The sequence below is a fragment of the Oenanthe melanoleuca genome, chromosome 1A (assembly GCF_029582105.1).
Source record: "Oenanthe melanoleuca isolate GR-GAL-2019-014 chromosome 1A, OMel1.0, whole genome shotgun sequence".
In the NCBI taxonomy this organism is placed as follows: domain Eukaryota; kingdom Metazoa; phylum Chordata; class Aves; order Passeriformes; family Muscicapidae; genus Oenanthe; species Oenanthe melanoleuca.
This window is the reverse complement of record NC_079334.1, coordinates 33191195-33208165: the sequence shown is the minus strand read 5'-3', so window position 1 is coordinate 33208165 and position 16971 is coordinate 33191195. Positions and strand designations below refer to the sequence as shown.

Here is a 16971-nt window from a genome sequence, read left to right as displayed (position 1 = left end):
GGACAACATATTGAGAGATGGGATTATAGCTTCCATGTGATTCTTGAATTATAAGGATACACTTCTCAAAATTAAGATATTGAAGAAAGGCCTGGTCTTTTTATTTTTCTTAAATGTCTTAAAAGAATACAAACCTGAAGCAAATCCAGTAGCATTAGAGTAATAATATGCTAAAATTGATTGTGGAACACAGTATAAATATGCCCTGTGTCAGTGGGCAAGCCCCACAGAAAACATACAGTTGGCTGAACAGGTATGTGCCAGTGTACAGCCATCCCTCAATCACCCTCACGCACCCTCACAATGTTACACTCACTTCTGAACATGTAACTCAAACCCCAGATAAATGTAATGATGAAAAGCTGCAGCTTCACAGTCTTGGAAACCTGTATTATAATCCCTAGAAGCATTTGGTGGAGAACGCTAAAATGGGTGCAGTATGGGGCAGGCAATGGCAGGTCTCGCTGGGCGTGGAAAAGTCCTGCCCGCCTGGGTGGGGACCCCTCACACAGCACCTGCTCTGCACCACAGGGGACTTTCCTCACCCCTGGAGAGAAAACCAACAGGTGACTTTCCTCAAACTCCTTTCTCCACAGCTGAGGTACTACTGCAGTTCTCTCTTCTGAATCTATGATTTATAATAGAAAATGAAGGTTCCAAGTTCAGCATTGGAACCAAAACTGTAGAAATTCAAGTCGGCCTAGAATCCTTTCTCCTGCATGATTTTAAGACCAAAGGAGAACAAATCAAATGACTTGAAAAACAAAACTAAACTCACAGAGATGTCTTACTCAGGCACACTGCAAAATGCCATCCCACACTATCAGTCACTGCTGTGCCTCAAGATTCTGCCTCTGAACATTTAAAACTGAACAGAGACCTGCACAAGAAAGGCAGGCTTCTATGATGGCATTTAAATTTAAATCAAATCATGAAAATACTTAGGCACTTTTGTGCTGCTTTGCAAAATCCAAAATACTTTCACTCACATCTTCCTCTTTTGAAAAAAGAATGCTGCAGCACTTTCCAAAAAGGAATGCTCCCACTATGAGCAGTATCATCAGCTAGTAGCTGTGCAAAACACCAAGTTAAATCAGACCAATTAGTTATTTGGCCTAACTAGACAAGTATTTATCCTGAAATACATGAGTGAGGATTTTAAGACAGCTAATATCAACAAGAGACCTGAGGTAAATTTATGATTTCCTCTTGCAGACCACAAAATCCAAGAATTTATGATAGCTAGAGATGCTTAAAAAGAGAGTACCAAAAATAGTTGAGAAACAAATGGCCGAAACATTTTAAGCAAATAGGAGACATTTATTTTCAATTTTCATCAGGATAACGCAGACTAAAGCTTTTTTTTTTCCTAAATAATTAATCAGATTGCAAAGACTTTTTAATGCCCTTCAATATACAATAACTCTTGCAGACAGCATCAAATCCAGCTTCTGATTCTCTCTTGTGAAGCTCTTATGAAAGGCATCTTGGACTGACACATCTTTGCTTAAAAAAGTCAAATACTCCAAAGCTATCAAAGCAGTAAAACAACAACCAAAAAAATCTTCCTATGTAAACAGCACTTCCTATTGCTTCTAAATATTGTACCTATATAAAACATATTAATGACTATGAAGCCAACATTCTATAGCATACCAACACACCACTGAATTTTGCACATAGCTGCTTGTTCTCAGCCTCCACTGCAACTTGCATACCAGAGGAAGCACACTAAGTAGAATCCCATCTGTCTTCCTTCTTGGTTTGCAGGAGCATAAAAGAAACAGTGTAGATAACAGTATCTGGTTAGTTTTAGTCCTCTTGTGTTCCGAGAAACCGCTGAAAGAAACCAGCTCTAGAAATATTTGTATGTAGGTGGCCAGCTAAACTTAATACTGCAAAGATGGAATAGGAAAAACTCCTACTTGCAGCATCTTAAAAGCAACTAAGCCTTCATATTTTGCCTTATCCATATAGAGGGAAAGACATCTGAGAAGTGGCACAGCAATGTTTAGGTGAAAATAATCAGCGAGTGAAGAAAGTAAAGTAGAAAACACAAAGAAAGCCATATAGGGAAACATATGTCCTATTAAAAAAAAAGAACAAACCAAGAAACCACAATTAAAAAACTCCCCAAAACAAACCAGCACCCAAGAAAAAATAGCAGTGGAGCCCGGCATTGCCAGGAGTAATACAAGGCAAAAATTTCAGCAGGAATTAAATGAATCAAAACAATAAGTATTTTTAAAGTGCGTATCAAATGTTATTTTCACGATGTACTTCATGATCGAGTGTTCATTTTGAGGTTTGTAGAATATTGTGCAAAAGTGAAGGCTGAGTATGAAAATTATCTCGTTGCAGCTGCAGAGGTCATACTGTAACTCCTGCTGACAACACTGCTTGGAATGCTTTCCCACAGCAAGTCTCCAAGTATTTGTGGTGATCTACAGAACCGTCATGAAGGTGAACAATTGGGATTGAGTTACCGTGGTTGAGAAGAAGAGGCAGCAGCATGGAGGCAGAAGAGGAGGAGGGAGAAGGAAGATCGTGCTGCTTCCCACTTTCCTCAGCTAACAAGAGATGATCCCACCAGCAGCTCACCAACCCTCCTGCCTTAAGCAAATGCTGCCAAAAGCAGCATTCCTATATTTGGGTATAATAGCATCAAAAATAATTGATTTTACCTGCTGATTTCTATTTCAGCAGAAGTTAAGAGTATGGACTTAGGAGGCTTGTTTTTTCCAACAGCCATATGCTTGCATTTGTATCAGAAAAATTTAAACCAAGATTAATTCTTTTCCTGTCTTAAACAGATCTAAGCATATACATAACTACTACATCACAGAACTTATTTGTAATAATATTACATAATAATACAGTAAGCAGACCTCTCTGTAATGCAACATTACTATTAAGTGCAGTTTCTAGCATCACTCAGTAATACTGAACTTAGTCTGACCTCCACTTAGATACCAGCAATCTACACTTCACAGCAATTGTTTACATGTTCAGTCCACTTTGAATTTCCTTGAAATCACTCTTCTTCCAAAAGAAAGCCCTACCCTTCATTCAAATTTGATATGCAATATCTTCTCTGCAATAAAGATGTTTCAAATAATTCCTTTTTTATACTTTTTTGCTGTCAGATCCACTCTTCATAGAAAACCCTCACATTTCTGTGTCTTAGTATCTGGATTGTACCCAAATAACTCACTTTCATCAATGCACAGCAGCCCTTATGTTCTAGAGATACTATGGCTACATCTAAATGCATTTTAGAAGAAATCAAACATCTTTTACCCTGACTCAGTCAGGGATAAGACTAGAAAAACATACACAAATTAGGATCATTTAACTGAAATGACGCAGTTTAGGACAGCCAACGAAAGATACGGCTTTAAGACAGGATAAGTAGGTCATAAATTGCTTCAGTGTCACTAGAAAGTCTGCTGCATGTGCCAGAATAGGGTCAAACTCACAACAGAGAAAACCACTAAATTAAAAGTTGAAAGAAAATAAAAACCGAGAAGTGCAGAAGTGACAACCTTTTCTCCTAGAAAACAATTCTCAAAACCAACTTCGTGCAAATTAAATTATTTTTGTATCAGATAACTCAATAAATACTATATAAATACTATAAATACTCAATAAATACTATATTCAGTGGTCAACAGCACTAATAATTCCATAGATTTCACAGAGAATCTTTCACCACCTCTCTCATACAGCAGTTTAGAATTGGTTGATAAGGCCCTCACATGTGACAGTATTCACTAAGCCTTTGTGTAATTCAGAACTTGGTTGCTCATGTGTCTATCCAGAACTATTCTCCCATGTTCTAGTCCTGCCTGGAAAATAGGAACTTACTGGTGGCAATGGGCAGTTACCAGTTATCAAACAGGAAGGAAAAGAGTATTGTCTCCTGTGAATCTATCCAAGCTCTTTGGTTTCCACAGCTATCACTATTCTATTCAGAATTCAGATGTAAGGCATCTACTCTAAATTGTTCTCAGGATAGCAATAAAACCACTGTTTTGTAAGAAACAAATAAGATCTCTTCTTTTTCACTTCTCGAAGCCAGATAGTTTCTTTAGACAACAGCTCCATTTTAAAATTCTTTTTCAGCCAAAAAATTTAAGGGTGCTCTGGGTACTACAATGGGCATCAATCCCTTGACCTTTCATTAGACTGAATGAACTGCTAAACTGTATTAAAAGAAAAAAATGCATTTTCCATTAAATCGTGCTCCTGAGGAAGATATCTCTGAACTTAATTTCTCTTACATTTACCCTCAGAAGAACAGCTGGGTTTTATCCCCACATAGGAACACATCTACACAGTAGAAAAGATTAAACTCTATGACATAATGACATGATTTCAAAAAGGGAACTTGACCATCAACCTTAACAATCTGATTAGCATTTTATTATTCTTAGAACAGACATATACATATACATATATGCAGCAAAAACATGCTGGAAAAAAGACACTGCCACAGTATATCTTCATAAAAGAAAATGTCAACTGATACTACCTCACTGATCTTCTCCCAGACTGTTCACTATTTTATCTAACAGAATTTAGCTTTATCCTTGCAGATAACTAATAAAATTTTAGAGGAGGAGAAACTTTTATGTTGCATTGAGCATCACACTTGTGACTGGGCGGAGAGGACACTAGGGGACACGTTTTTTTTCCAATCTGTTTTTCCAGAAAGAAGGCAGCAAATGGAAATTAACTCAAACAATCTTCTAAAGCCTGTGGTGACCTTTTCACAGCTCTCTGTACACTGCAGCTTAACCAGCATCAACTTGTAAGAGTCATTCACTCTTCTAGAAGAGCTGTTTTTCCTTGGTTGGGAATATATCTTCTTTCCCTGTTTTTGTTTTGTCACATGGTTTTATCCTTCTGAAGTCCTCATCTCATTTTCCTGAGTAGGTCGTATGATGTTTCATCTTTGCTTGCTTTTCCTTTTAATTCTACATCTCCAGTTACATTTCCTAGTATTCAAAAAAACATATTGGATCCTGACAAAAACTTCATCTGGTAGTATCCCTGTAAAACCAAACCCCATACCAGTTTGCATCATCAGTTTACATGGGGCTTACCTCAGACCACATGCTTTACCTTGTCATTCAAAAATCCAAATTTCTGATTATTCACCAAAGATCCATTTCCGAATGTATCACTAATATTATCACTTCCTACTCACTTAATTAAAACTGTAACTCGGAACCAAGCTGAAGGAGATAGGAGCCATCCCTGACATTTTTATTAGTGTGCTTTGCCTAAGTAATATTTCACTCTTTAGGATTGAAATTGGTTACAGGCAAAAGAGTTCAGATTAAAAACTCACTAGTAAGTAAGAAACAGCTTCAGATGATCAAGTTATTAAAACTTGGAGAGAAAACAGATTGAAAAAAACTGCTTAGAAACACACTTTCTGACACCAACACCCTTGGATATCACAAAAGAACATTGAACAGTACCAAGTGGTTCAGGCTCATGAGGTGGGAGATGAAGCATGGGACTCCACCACTGAACAGGCAGCTCTAATCAGCCAGGCTTCTGGCTCAGAATACAAGGTATGTCTGAAAAGCAGCTTAGACATTTTTTTACCTGCATATCTATGCCAAGTGCTGCTGGCAAGCCAGGTCATCTCAGTGATCCAAATGGGAACAAAGCCTCCAAAGCCCTTGAAGGCTATTCTTATGCCTATAGTTCCCACATTGTTGTGTGACCATTAGATAACTCAAGAGGGAGGGAGGAGGCAAAACCAAGGGCGGAAGTGAGTATCTGCTTGTTTCTGTAATAGTCTCAAATTAGATCACTCTAATCATGTTGTCAAACTCCACTGAATTCTCTTGACTAGCTGTTGCCAGATGAGCACTGGTCCTGTACCACAGGCAGGAATCATTACCAGGAAGCACCCACAGCAGTCCCCCCAAGGCAATTAGAGCTGTAAGACAACCACCTATCACTGAACATCTAGATATCCAACTACAGGTTTGCAGGATTGCTTCCGAGTCCTCTATCTATCAGACTACGATCACTCATTTAGTCTTAATGGACTGTTACTAAAATAGGGAGATCCCTGGGACAATGGTTTGCAAAGGCTTCAGCAAACAAGTTTGGTTGGGTTCACTTTCAGGTGTCTGGAGTCTGGAAGAACAGATGGGCGCAAGCAGCAAGCCTGTAGTTACACACAAGCCTTTTTAAAGTCTGCTTTAAATATTAGGGGAAGGGGAGGATATGTAACACAGGAAACTTTGGGCAGAAGTGGGTGAGCTGTGTTTACAGCAGCAGAGTTGGTCAAACTACTATTCTCTTCCTAAATAAACTGATTGAGGAGATTTTGAACTTGAGATACTTTTCTGTTTCTCATTGTAATCATATGCTTCAGCCTTTAAAACCTCGTAAATAAAGAAGGTATTTTGAAAGTGATACGTCCTAGGTTTTGTATGGGTATCAAACAACTATGCTTCTCAAACATAAAAGCTACTATATACAGAGTTAGTCCAAGTATCCAGTTAACATCTAGCCCATCTCCAGACATAAGATCTCCAAAGAGAATAAAAGGAGAACAAATACATGCTACTTTTTCATATATTAGCTTTCCAACTACTTTCACGGACTTTCTTAATTAGATTCCATTTGTATGTACATATTCCGCATTAGTATTTTTTTAATGTGTCCACCTTCCATGGATTTCTCATCCCTTCAACCCATGAGGAATGTTAGTATCTAGCAACATTTGTCAAACTGTTGTAATACCTGCTACAGGAAGGTATGAAAATGCTACTCTTCCTTCAGCAGACATCTCTCCACCCCTTCAGTTTTTGGGATTTTTTTTTTTTTGCAACAAAACTGTAACTGTCACTGATTTTATGTTAGTTTTGAAAAAGACTTTTCTTACACTTCTTGGAAGATGCTTCTTTCATTCTGGATAAAATGAAAAAGTATTCTTATTTAAGTAGCATAAATGTATAGTAGCCTGTGAACAGTTGCAAACAAGGTTTAAAATACAGCAACTACACACCCACAACTAAGTAACCTATAAAGCCCACAAGAAAATAATTTTTAACGTAAACTTTAATAATTGAACAAAAGAGAATTTTCTACTACTTCAGATTTATTTTAATCTGGTGCAACACATAGCACAGAAAAATAAAAAAGTAAGCACTTAAAAATTGTTTCTTAAATGCCACTTTGTATTATTATCCCCTCCTCATTACTTGTTTATGCATTCAAAAATGCTATTTGTTTATTCCCTGATACTGAAATAATATACAAACTTTTCAACTGTAGAAGAGATCTATCAGATAAAATGATTCATTATACACAAGAAAACAGTTGTACAAAAGTAAATGTAAGGGTCCTATACCATCTTAAAAATACACATAAAATTTCTGTTCAAGTCCTCCTGCATTCAAGTTTCTTTTCACATGACTATAATTTTACAAAGCATTTCATGTTGATTTCTTAATTAATACTAACGCATTAGTGAAAAAAAGGCTTGTTTGGATAAAGATTTCTGTATATGAAAAAAATGGAGAACAGAAAAGAGAACATACTATAAAAATCCAGCTGTTACAGCAATGTTGAAGAATTTTGATTTAAAACATGTTCGTATCACAATGACTTGTAAGGTGATTTACATAATCATAAACTAGATGAACAGCAATCTAAATAGGCAATTCTAAAATTAAAGTATTCAAAGAATTTCCAGTAAGCTGAAACACTCCCAGCATTTACAGATGTCAGAAACAGGAGCAGTTGCCTTCCATGCCAAGAATTTTACTTTTACAGCACAACTCCCCCTTTGCAAGCAGCTGACACTTTGTGACACACTAAACTATGTTCCTTGCTGTATTTCACTTGAAGTAGCTTTCTATAAGACAAACATTTCTTAAAGTTGAAAATTCATTTTTTTAGAAGACGGGAAGCATCTTCAAGAGAAGATGGCTATTCTGAAGGACAGAAAACTGAAGTGGCAGAGGAGATACTGCTGGGAGAAGCTGTCACAGGAGTGGTGAACACAGTGGAGAATAACAGAGACAGGGAATACACCTGCAATGAAAAGCCCACTGACCAGACAGTACAGAGCAAAATAAAATCCCAAATAGTGGGAGGCCATGCCACAAATTCACTCAGCCCACTAGCAATTAGCATGGGACCAAAGCAAAAACTTCGCTGAAGTGGTGACTCTCTGAGATACCCAGATTTTTTTCACAGAAGCACCCCACCTCCTCCATATTCTGTACTTCTCACAGATCTCCACCGCATGGGTGCACTCACTTAGGAACATCTGAGTAGCAGCAGAGATTACTTAAGAGTAACGTGTACATTACAGCACACATATATAACTTACTGCAGCCTTCTTGTACCTAAAGGGGCCTATAGGAGAGCTGCAGAGGAACTTATAACAAGGGCATGTAGCGACAGGAAAAGGGAGAACAGTTTCAAACTGAAAGAGGGAAAGTTTTGATTATATATTAGGAAGAAAGTCTTCACTGTGTCATCTACAGGGCAACCAAGGAATCACGCCCACCCAGCATGGGTTTAGGAAAGGCAGGTCCTGCTTGACCAACCTGATCTCTCTTCTATCACCATATGACCATAGGCCATCCTTCGCTGGATAAAAAGCTGCACAGATGCACCCAGAGAGTGGTGATGAACAGAGTTACATTCAGCTGGTGTTTATTTGTTACCTTTATGGGTGATCTGGACACGGCGATCTAGGGCACCCTCCATCAGTTTGCAGATAACACCAAGTTCAGCAGCAGTGTTGATCTGCTGGAGGTCAGGAAGGCTCTGCAGAGGGATCTGACAGGCTGGATCAATGGGCCAAGGCCAGCTGGATGAGGTTCAATAAGGCCAGGTGCTGGATCCTACACTTGGGTCACAACAACCCCATACAGTGCTACAGGCTGGGGACAGAGTGGCTGGAAACTGCCCAAGGGATAAAGTAGCTGGGGATGCTGGTGACAGTGGCTGAACGTGAACCAGCGTGTGCCCAGGAGGACAAGAAGGCCAAAGGCATCCTGGCCTGGATCAGCAATAGTGTGGCCAGCAGGACCAGGGCAGGGATTGTCCCCCTGTACTTGGCTGGTGAGGCCACACCTCGAGTGCTGTGTCTGGTTCTGGGCCATGACTGCAAGAAAGACGTTGAGGTGCTGGAGAATGCCCAGAGAAGGGCAACAAGGCTGGAGAAGGTCTGGAGCACAATTCCTGTGAGGAGTGGCTGAGGGAGCTGGGGTTGTTTAGCCTGGAGAAAGGAGGCTCAGGAGAGACCTCTCTCCAACTCCCTGAAAGGAGGCTGTAGCCAGATGGGGGTTGGCCACACCAGCACCACGTTGCCCAGAGAAGTGATATATACCCCATTTCTGGAATTGTTCACGGCCAAGTTGAACATGGCTCTGAATAACCTGATCTAGTTGTAGGTGTGCTCATTGCAGTTCCACAGGAGGATGAGAAAGGGAAGCACAGGTCAGACTCTCTCCAGTCCCAAACTGTAATTTGTAGAATTCATTTTTCTAAATTATCTGAAGCTCAGATCCTGGAGAAGCAGTTTGAAGAAGATCTAAACTCTAAAGGCCTTATCAAATATAAATATTGCTCTGCTCATGTCAGGTTACCCTTTTCAGCTTTATATGGAAATTTGTTTCAACAGTTTGTCTGTAGAAGTCCATGTACCTTAGAAACACTGCTCTTCCAACATCTTAGATGTCTCACATCTCAAAGGACTATATTATAACAATAACCCCATTTCTCTAAAGGCTATCTATAGAAAATATGCAGAGATGTTCTGAGAGAACAAGAACCAGACAGATCTCAGATATCCAAGTCAGTAGTGAAAAACTGTTCAGTGGACAAGGGACATTGCTCTCTTTTTCCTGAACAAGTGCCTGTGTTTGGCTTCAGTGCCAAATCAAGATCACTTAACTAAACTTTTTCCTATTGTGGACTAAAGGCAGGTGTACCTCCACTCAACTGAAGAAAAGCTGATATTATCTCATTCTGCAGGGAAATTCTTGTCATAATATAGCCAAGAAGTAAACACTTCCAGAACTCATGCAAGGGGGATTACTCCATCAAACATCTGAATAGCATAGAAAGGCATATTACAAAGTTAGTGGTCACATAGTGCCCCAGGTAAATCAAGGATATACAAAGCACATCACGCTGTGAACACTTCAAAAAAAAAGAAAAAAAAGAAAAAAAAAAAAAAATCCAGGGGAAAAAACACTAGAGTCCCCAGAATTTTTCACTTCTCTTTAGACTGCAGCAAGTAACACTCAAACTCACAATTTTCATTCTTCACCACTGCAATTAGTACATAATTACATGATAAAATACTACTTTCTATTTTATCTGATCTTACACTGGATCAGATGTCACAATGAGTTCAGAAAAATTAATGAATTTTGTGTTTACCCAAAGGGTTTTAAAAAAGACTTTATTACCTGCTTAACTGCAACAACAGTGTGCTGAACAACATATGCCACACATTTTCTCAAAAGAATCATAATTTCAGGATCAAACAGACAAACTCTCAAAAACTGTGGTTTTAGCACACCTTCAGTGGCCCTCAACAGACTTCAAAAATAACAAAACCACTCCTGGAATTCAGTAGTGAGTAAGCTTTAACTAATACTGAAACAGGCATCTAGCTTCTTCTGTAGGCTTTTGCTCCACAGCCAAAAAAACTAGTCAACTGTTCTATACCATAGATGAAAAACAAACATTTCAAGACTGCAAATACAACTGTAAAACTTATCTCCTACATATAGACTTATCCCAGGATGATGTTTCAGACTAGTAATATATGTGATTTGGAACACGGTCCTTGTGCCTTCCTCCATAAAAATCTTTCTACAGAAAAAAAATAATATAAAGAAATAATCTGACAGTCAAAGGAAGTCTTACGTTTGTATCTACCTAATATGCAATGTGAAAAAACTAGAAAGAGAAAATGCAACATTCAAAGTTATAGATGCAGCACACTTTACAATCAACACCCAGTACAAAAGCATTCTTCCTCACTACACATCCCAGAAGCAACTAAAAACACAATTTATGAATACCATCTGCTTCTATTGTCCCGCTAGCAATGTATTAGCAAAATACATGGTTTTTAGAAATAGAAGAAAAAGTCTTACTCTGCTATATCAAGATATCCACAGGAAGCAGCTGCATGTAGAGGTATCCAGCCTTCATTATCTGGTTGGTTAATATTTGCTCCATTTTCCACCAGAAACTTCACCATATCTACGTTATCATCTATACATGCCTACAAAGAAAGAAAGAGTTAAGAAGTAAGTTCATGCCAAAGCTGCTCTACATTCCTATGCATCTTTAAGCAAAATCTTCAGGAGAAAAGGTAAGTATTTTCAGTTCTGATGAGGAAGTAGGGTTTCTTTGCTGGGGTCTGACAGCAAGACAGGAAAAATTTGAGAGCTAAACAGCAGGTGTTCAGATTGATACAACTTTTTAAATAAATGAGTTTAAACAGTTTAAAAAAACAAAAAAAAAAATTTTCTCAGGTAAATGAATTCTGGTTTTGTGAGAAGCCCTTTACAGTTTCCACTGAAACCTTATTCTCCAGTACAAAGTGGTTCCTCATGTCTTCACTTTGTCCCAGGCCCAGCTCAGCCACTTGAGTGGATATTAAAATTGGATAAACAGCTACACCATGAAGTAGAATTGTGACTAAGAGGTAAGGAAGCACTTTGAAAACAATACCATAATGCAATTTTACCTGTAATGTAGATGAGACTATGGAGTATGAAGGGGATGCTACACAGTATTTCAACATCCCCCTACTGTTTTCTACTGCAGTAAATATATATATATATACACCACCATAAATCTTTTAACAGTCTATTAACCACTCCTGTTTATAAACTTGAGTATCATTTTGGCAATTGTAAAAATATTATCATCTGCCCACATCTCTTAATTACCAAGCAAACAGCATTGCTCAGATGCAGAACTACTGCCATTCTCCAGACCTCCATCTTGAGTGACTCCTATTTTGCCTTTCTTCTCTGTGTTCGAGTATTTTTCTCACAGGGTGCTCGCTAAGTTTTCTTGCCAACTTCTATCCTGCTGTCCTTAAAAGGGCAGAGCAACTGAGAGAAAAGTCCCTCTGCATTTCAGGGCAGCAAGAACTCCAAGCAGCTAGACCCCACAAGACTGGTATTAATTTTTTAGCTTAATAAATCAACAATACTACATAGCCACAAGGCTGAAATGAGAACCTCTACTCTTGGGCTCCTAAATCCTACTAGGGAATTATGCCTCTAATGAAATGCAATTAAGGTATAAATTTCACTTTTCCGAATACTTCTGAAAAACCCCAAAATTACATAATGTTTTACTATGGAAAGAAAACAACTCAGATACTCCTATTTAAGCAATTGCACATTCCAAGATGAATCCTGAAGCTTTCCTCCATTCTGTAATGCGGAGGCAACAGCTACACCACGAGGACAATGTTTCTGCTAAATGTAACCAGCAAAACAAAACCAGCCACAAACTGCCCTTCTTTAACTCCATTTGCTTTAGTTAGGTACAGCTAGACTGCAAGTAGACTGCAATACACTGCTTGCATTATTTGTTTTTCAGTTAAAAACAAAACCCCATTCTCAAATGAAATTCTCCCTATCTTTTTAATTATTCTTGAAAATCTATTTGAAAACTTTTTGGTCATATCCATCCCTAAAATCAGCAGTTCTTTTAATAAAATAATTTCTTAACATACTCAACAATTAAGACTAAAAGTTTGTCAAGCATATTTGTCTTCAATTTCTCCCACTTATCAACAGTGCACAATGATTATACACTTATAACAAGCTCTGAAAGAAGAGAATCACCTCTTTGGGTAAGACATTTTGTAACTTAATGAAAAATAATCAAATGCAAGACATGGCTAATCAGTTTATGAGGAAAACAAATTCAAGAAGCTCAGATGTTATCCTTAACAGAAACATCAACTATATATAGTCATATATCCAGTTTTTCTGGATATTCAATTTGACCAACTACTAATATTCTATGTCTATAGTAATATTCACCAGCTAATTATAAGGAAAAATAAAAATATATCAGAAACATTTTTCAAATATAGGTATTTTAATATTACATTTTAATATGCTGCATGCTTGTTTATCTTAAAATTCATAATCTGTGAAAAAAAAGCTATCTTAAAACTGATTAGCATTATTAACAAAAAAAAAAAACCCCAAAACCCCAACCATCTGTTTGCGACACAACCCAACACAGAACAATCCTTGCCTATTTTTCAAGTGCACATGAGAAAACCTGGCAAGACATACTCATAAAAATGCTGTTGCTAAGTGAATCAAAAGCTTACATATGCAGCACATTAAAAGACATATGACTAAGTGGCTAAAAATATTTGACCAAATTTGGGCAGTTTATTGTGGCATACATGGCAAGAATCAGGAGAGCTCAAATACACTTATCAGGTATTATCAGACTGCACATTCACAACAACCAAAAGTATTTTATTAAAAACTCACTGTGGTCTCCAAAATGGTAGTATCTATCTTAAGTCTAATAAAACAAACTGCAATTGATTCTATTGCAGAAAAACATGAATCTACTGCATCCTATGTCTCCATGGCTCCTTTTTCTTCTTAACATAACTACAGGCAGGTGTTGGATAGATCCTATCACTCTCAGCACTTTCCATAGGAAAGGCACTTCTCACTATCATCAGGTACCTTAAGACAGAAAGCCAAGAAACAAATGTTATAAAAGAAATTTTATCTAATTGTTTTTCCATTTCTACTGCACCACTCGTTTCTAAAAGCAATATTTATCAAGTGTCAGAAGTGCGTCTGTTGTTAAAGACTGACATCTCAACCACAAAAGGAAAGCTTGTCAGAGCAGCATGATAAACTTAAAGCAATAGCCTATGAACAGCCCTTCTAGACCTCAACCTGCAAGTTATCACAAAGGAAAAAGCAATGTATATGCAAGATGTAAATAGCTAGAGATCCACTGATGCTGCATTAATTCAGAAAAATAAATTCTCATTATTAGTTCTGTCCCAGAATCTGAATAGAGGACACAGGTCTTCTTTTTTCACATCTCTTACAGCCTTTCCAAGATTCATCTTAGTTCTCTGCACTCATCTGCCCCTATTCCCAGTCTCTCCCTTCATGGCCCACAGTTCCCACCTAGAGCATCAGTTACCACTTAGTGGAACCACAGGTCATCCTAAAGCTCTTTCCAAGTGCTAGCAAAACACATCTGTAGAGCACACATACCAGCCAGCTCCTAGGGCAAACAGAACATGTGAGCTCACATACGAGATACCCTTCATTCCATGAACTGGTTTCTTTCTCTCAATCCCACCCTCATAAACTGGTAGAAAGCCATTTCAGCATGAAGCACTCATTACCCTGCCAAATTTGACCTAACTTTCAATGAGCCTCAAACAGAATGACACCTGCCAGTGCAATCACATAAAACTTTTCCTTAGAGAACTAATTTAGAAACTAGGCTAATCAGTCATAAAAAGTTGAGAATACAAAGTCTGGTTACCTTTTCTGATAAGAAAAAGGAAGTATATTGAAATCCAGAAAAGGAAAACACTTTCCATTTGTACAACAACCTGAAACTTGGACTGCAAAGACCACCAAAGATCAACAGCACCTGGCTCCCACACAGACCAGTCCTAGGTAGGTTGTATTTGCCATGACTAGGTATTCCAGTGCAAATGGCAGGTCATAGAGCTGGCTCTTGATACTACCATGTGTGAAGAACATAGGTGACAAGAAAATATAACTTAGTCAGTAGCCTTAAAAAGTGATAATTTTAAATGAAACATCAGAAGTGCTTGGTTCCTAAGTAAGTAACCACCCAAAGGATTCAGCAGACAGCATTCTTCCCCAAAAGACATGAAAAACAAGCCTGCAATTATTTTAAAAGAATATCTGAAATAATTATTTTAAAAAGTCTTGTAGGGTAAGAAGCAATCAGTCTGTTAGACCACTGTCCCATACACACGAAGCAGAGACGTACACCATGCAGCTTACATGTGGCTACAATTTTTACTGATTTTCATTAACGTTAACATCTAATGAGGTAACGCCATCTAATTCAGGTGTTTAGACATTAAATTTTTTAGTAATTTTTGGTAAAATTTATCTCAATTCTCCACAGAGATATTAAAACCAACCCTTTTACTGATTAAATTAGTATTCTGATCTAGTCCACAAATTATTTTGCATCTATTAGGAAACATGTATTTCACCTCTGCTATCGCATTTTATTTTTTCTTTATTTACTCTTGGTACACAAAAGAGTAAAAAATATGAACACAGAAGGATATATTAAAGGGATAAAATAAGTCAAACAGACATTCTGAACTGCCATGTGAATACCAGAAACAGGAAGAAGACCTCACACTGTGGGTCTGGAGAATAGTTTATCGCCTCTTTTGATTTTTCAAGTGAAGTAATTCCAGTGGGTCCAACAGGGCTTAGCAGGACATGAACATCTTTGCTAATTACTCAAGGATCAAACTAAAGCAGCAGAGCTGGTTAAAAGTGGTTCCTGTTCTCTTTGCCTTGGGTTGTTTCTTCCCTCTGCCATCACATACCACACTCCCTTATAGCTATGTCAACACATTGCACTAAACAGAATCTAAACAGAAAGGCAATTAGAATTTAAAATGAAATAAAATCAGGAAAAGAAAGAAAATTACTCATATCTTTATCTGATTAAAGCAGAATTATTTACTTTGATTATATTAAAATGGGTTTTGTATTCAGAGAAGCAGCATTGTTCTGAAATTCATTTTCATGCCCTAATGCCACTATCAGAGAAACAAAATTTAGTTTCACTCTGAATTTTCACCCATTATAAAGCCAGTGGTAAAGCTTCTTGTTTCAAACTGACACTTTTTGAAAGACATATTTTTAAATCAGCAACCGCTTCTACCACTCTTACTTTTAAATTTCCAACACATGTAAGCCCAGTTCCTGGTTTGTAAGTATTTCATAGAATCATAAAATATTTTGAGTTGGAAGGGATTCATCTAGTTCCAAATCTCTGTCATGGGCAGGATCATCAGGCTGCTGAGAGCCCCATCTAACCTGGCTTTGCACAGCCTTTCTACAGAAATCGCTTTACTCACTCTGTCTACCTCACTGTCCTCCCTCCCTCCCTTGCAGAGCAGTTTTAACTGAAACTGAGATAGGAACAGAGGCTGAAGAGAGTTAAATTCGTCAGATGTCATGAAAAGGTGGTTAACCATGAGTCCTCTGAAATAATGGCACCACAGAGCAGTTCATAGTGTGAACCCCACAATTACTGCTCTTACTCATGTTCTCGTGCTGACCTCCCAGTGAGCATGGCACCATGAGATAATCCTCATATTTTGAGCGCTGGTCTCACTGCAATGACTTCTGCCTTCATGCAGAAAGGTTTTCTTAGGAGAGAGGCATTACAGTCCACTAATCACATCTACTGTTCATCTTCACTGACACTGGGAAAAAAAGAGTAAGTTTACATATAGCAATTCTTAAGAGGGGTTTTTTTCTGCCAATAAACTGCTAACTGAGAAGATCTAAAAAGAAGTTTGGTCAAAAGAACTAAATCAAGTTTGAGCAACACTTTCCACTTTCAATAACTTACCTATTTATGCTGCATATTAATTAACAATGAAACACTAACAAGTGAAGTGGCAGTAAGGTGTATGAAATGAAACATAAGCCTTATCTAACTTCCAAGCTAGAGTCAAAGTAATCTGGGACTTACATTCACCAGAACAAAGAAGGAATATATTTTTTTGCACCTAATTTTGTTACTCGGCCATTAATTCAATGTTTTCATACAAAATATAACATCTTAAGGTACTGTTTAATACAGTACATATTGGTTGGAGAGGCTGCTGTTGATGTTCATGTTTACATTAAGAAACAGAAGACTTTT

The 16971-nt window shown here is 37.8% G+C and overlaps 1 protein-coding gene across 2 annotated transcripts in view; it reads right to left on the bottom strand.

Annotated features, from left to right (window-relative positions):
* Window positions 1-16971, bottom strand: part of PPP1R12A (protein phosphatase 1 regulatory subunit 12A) — a 112403-nt gene that overhangs the window by 57733 nt on the left and 37699 nt on the right. For both annotated transcript variants that reach the window (XM_056482197.1, XM_056482198.1), the window contains exon 2: window positions 11163-11293. In XM_056482197.1, the coding sequence (XP_056338172.1) occupies window positions 11163-11293 (131 nt within the window). The remainder of the gene's footprint in view (window positions 1-11162; window positions 11294-16971) is intronic.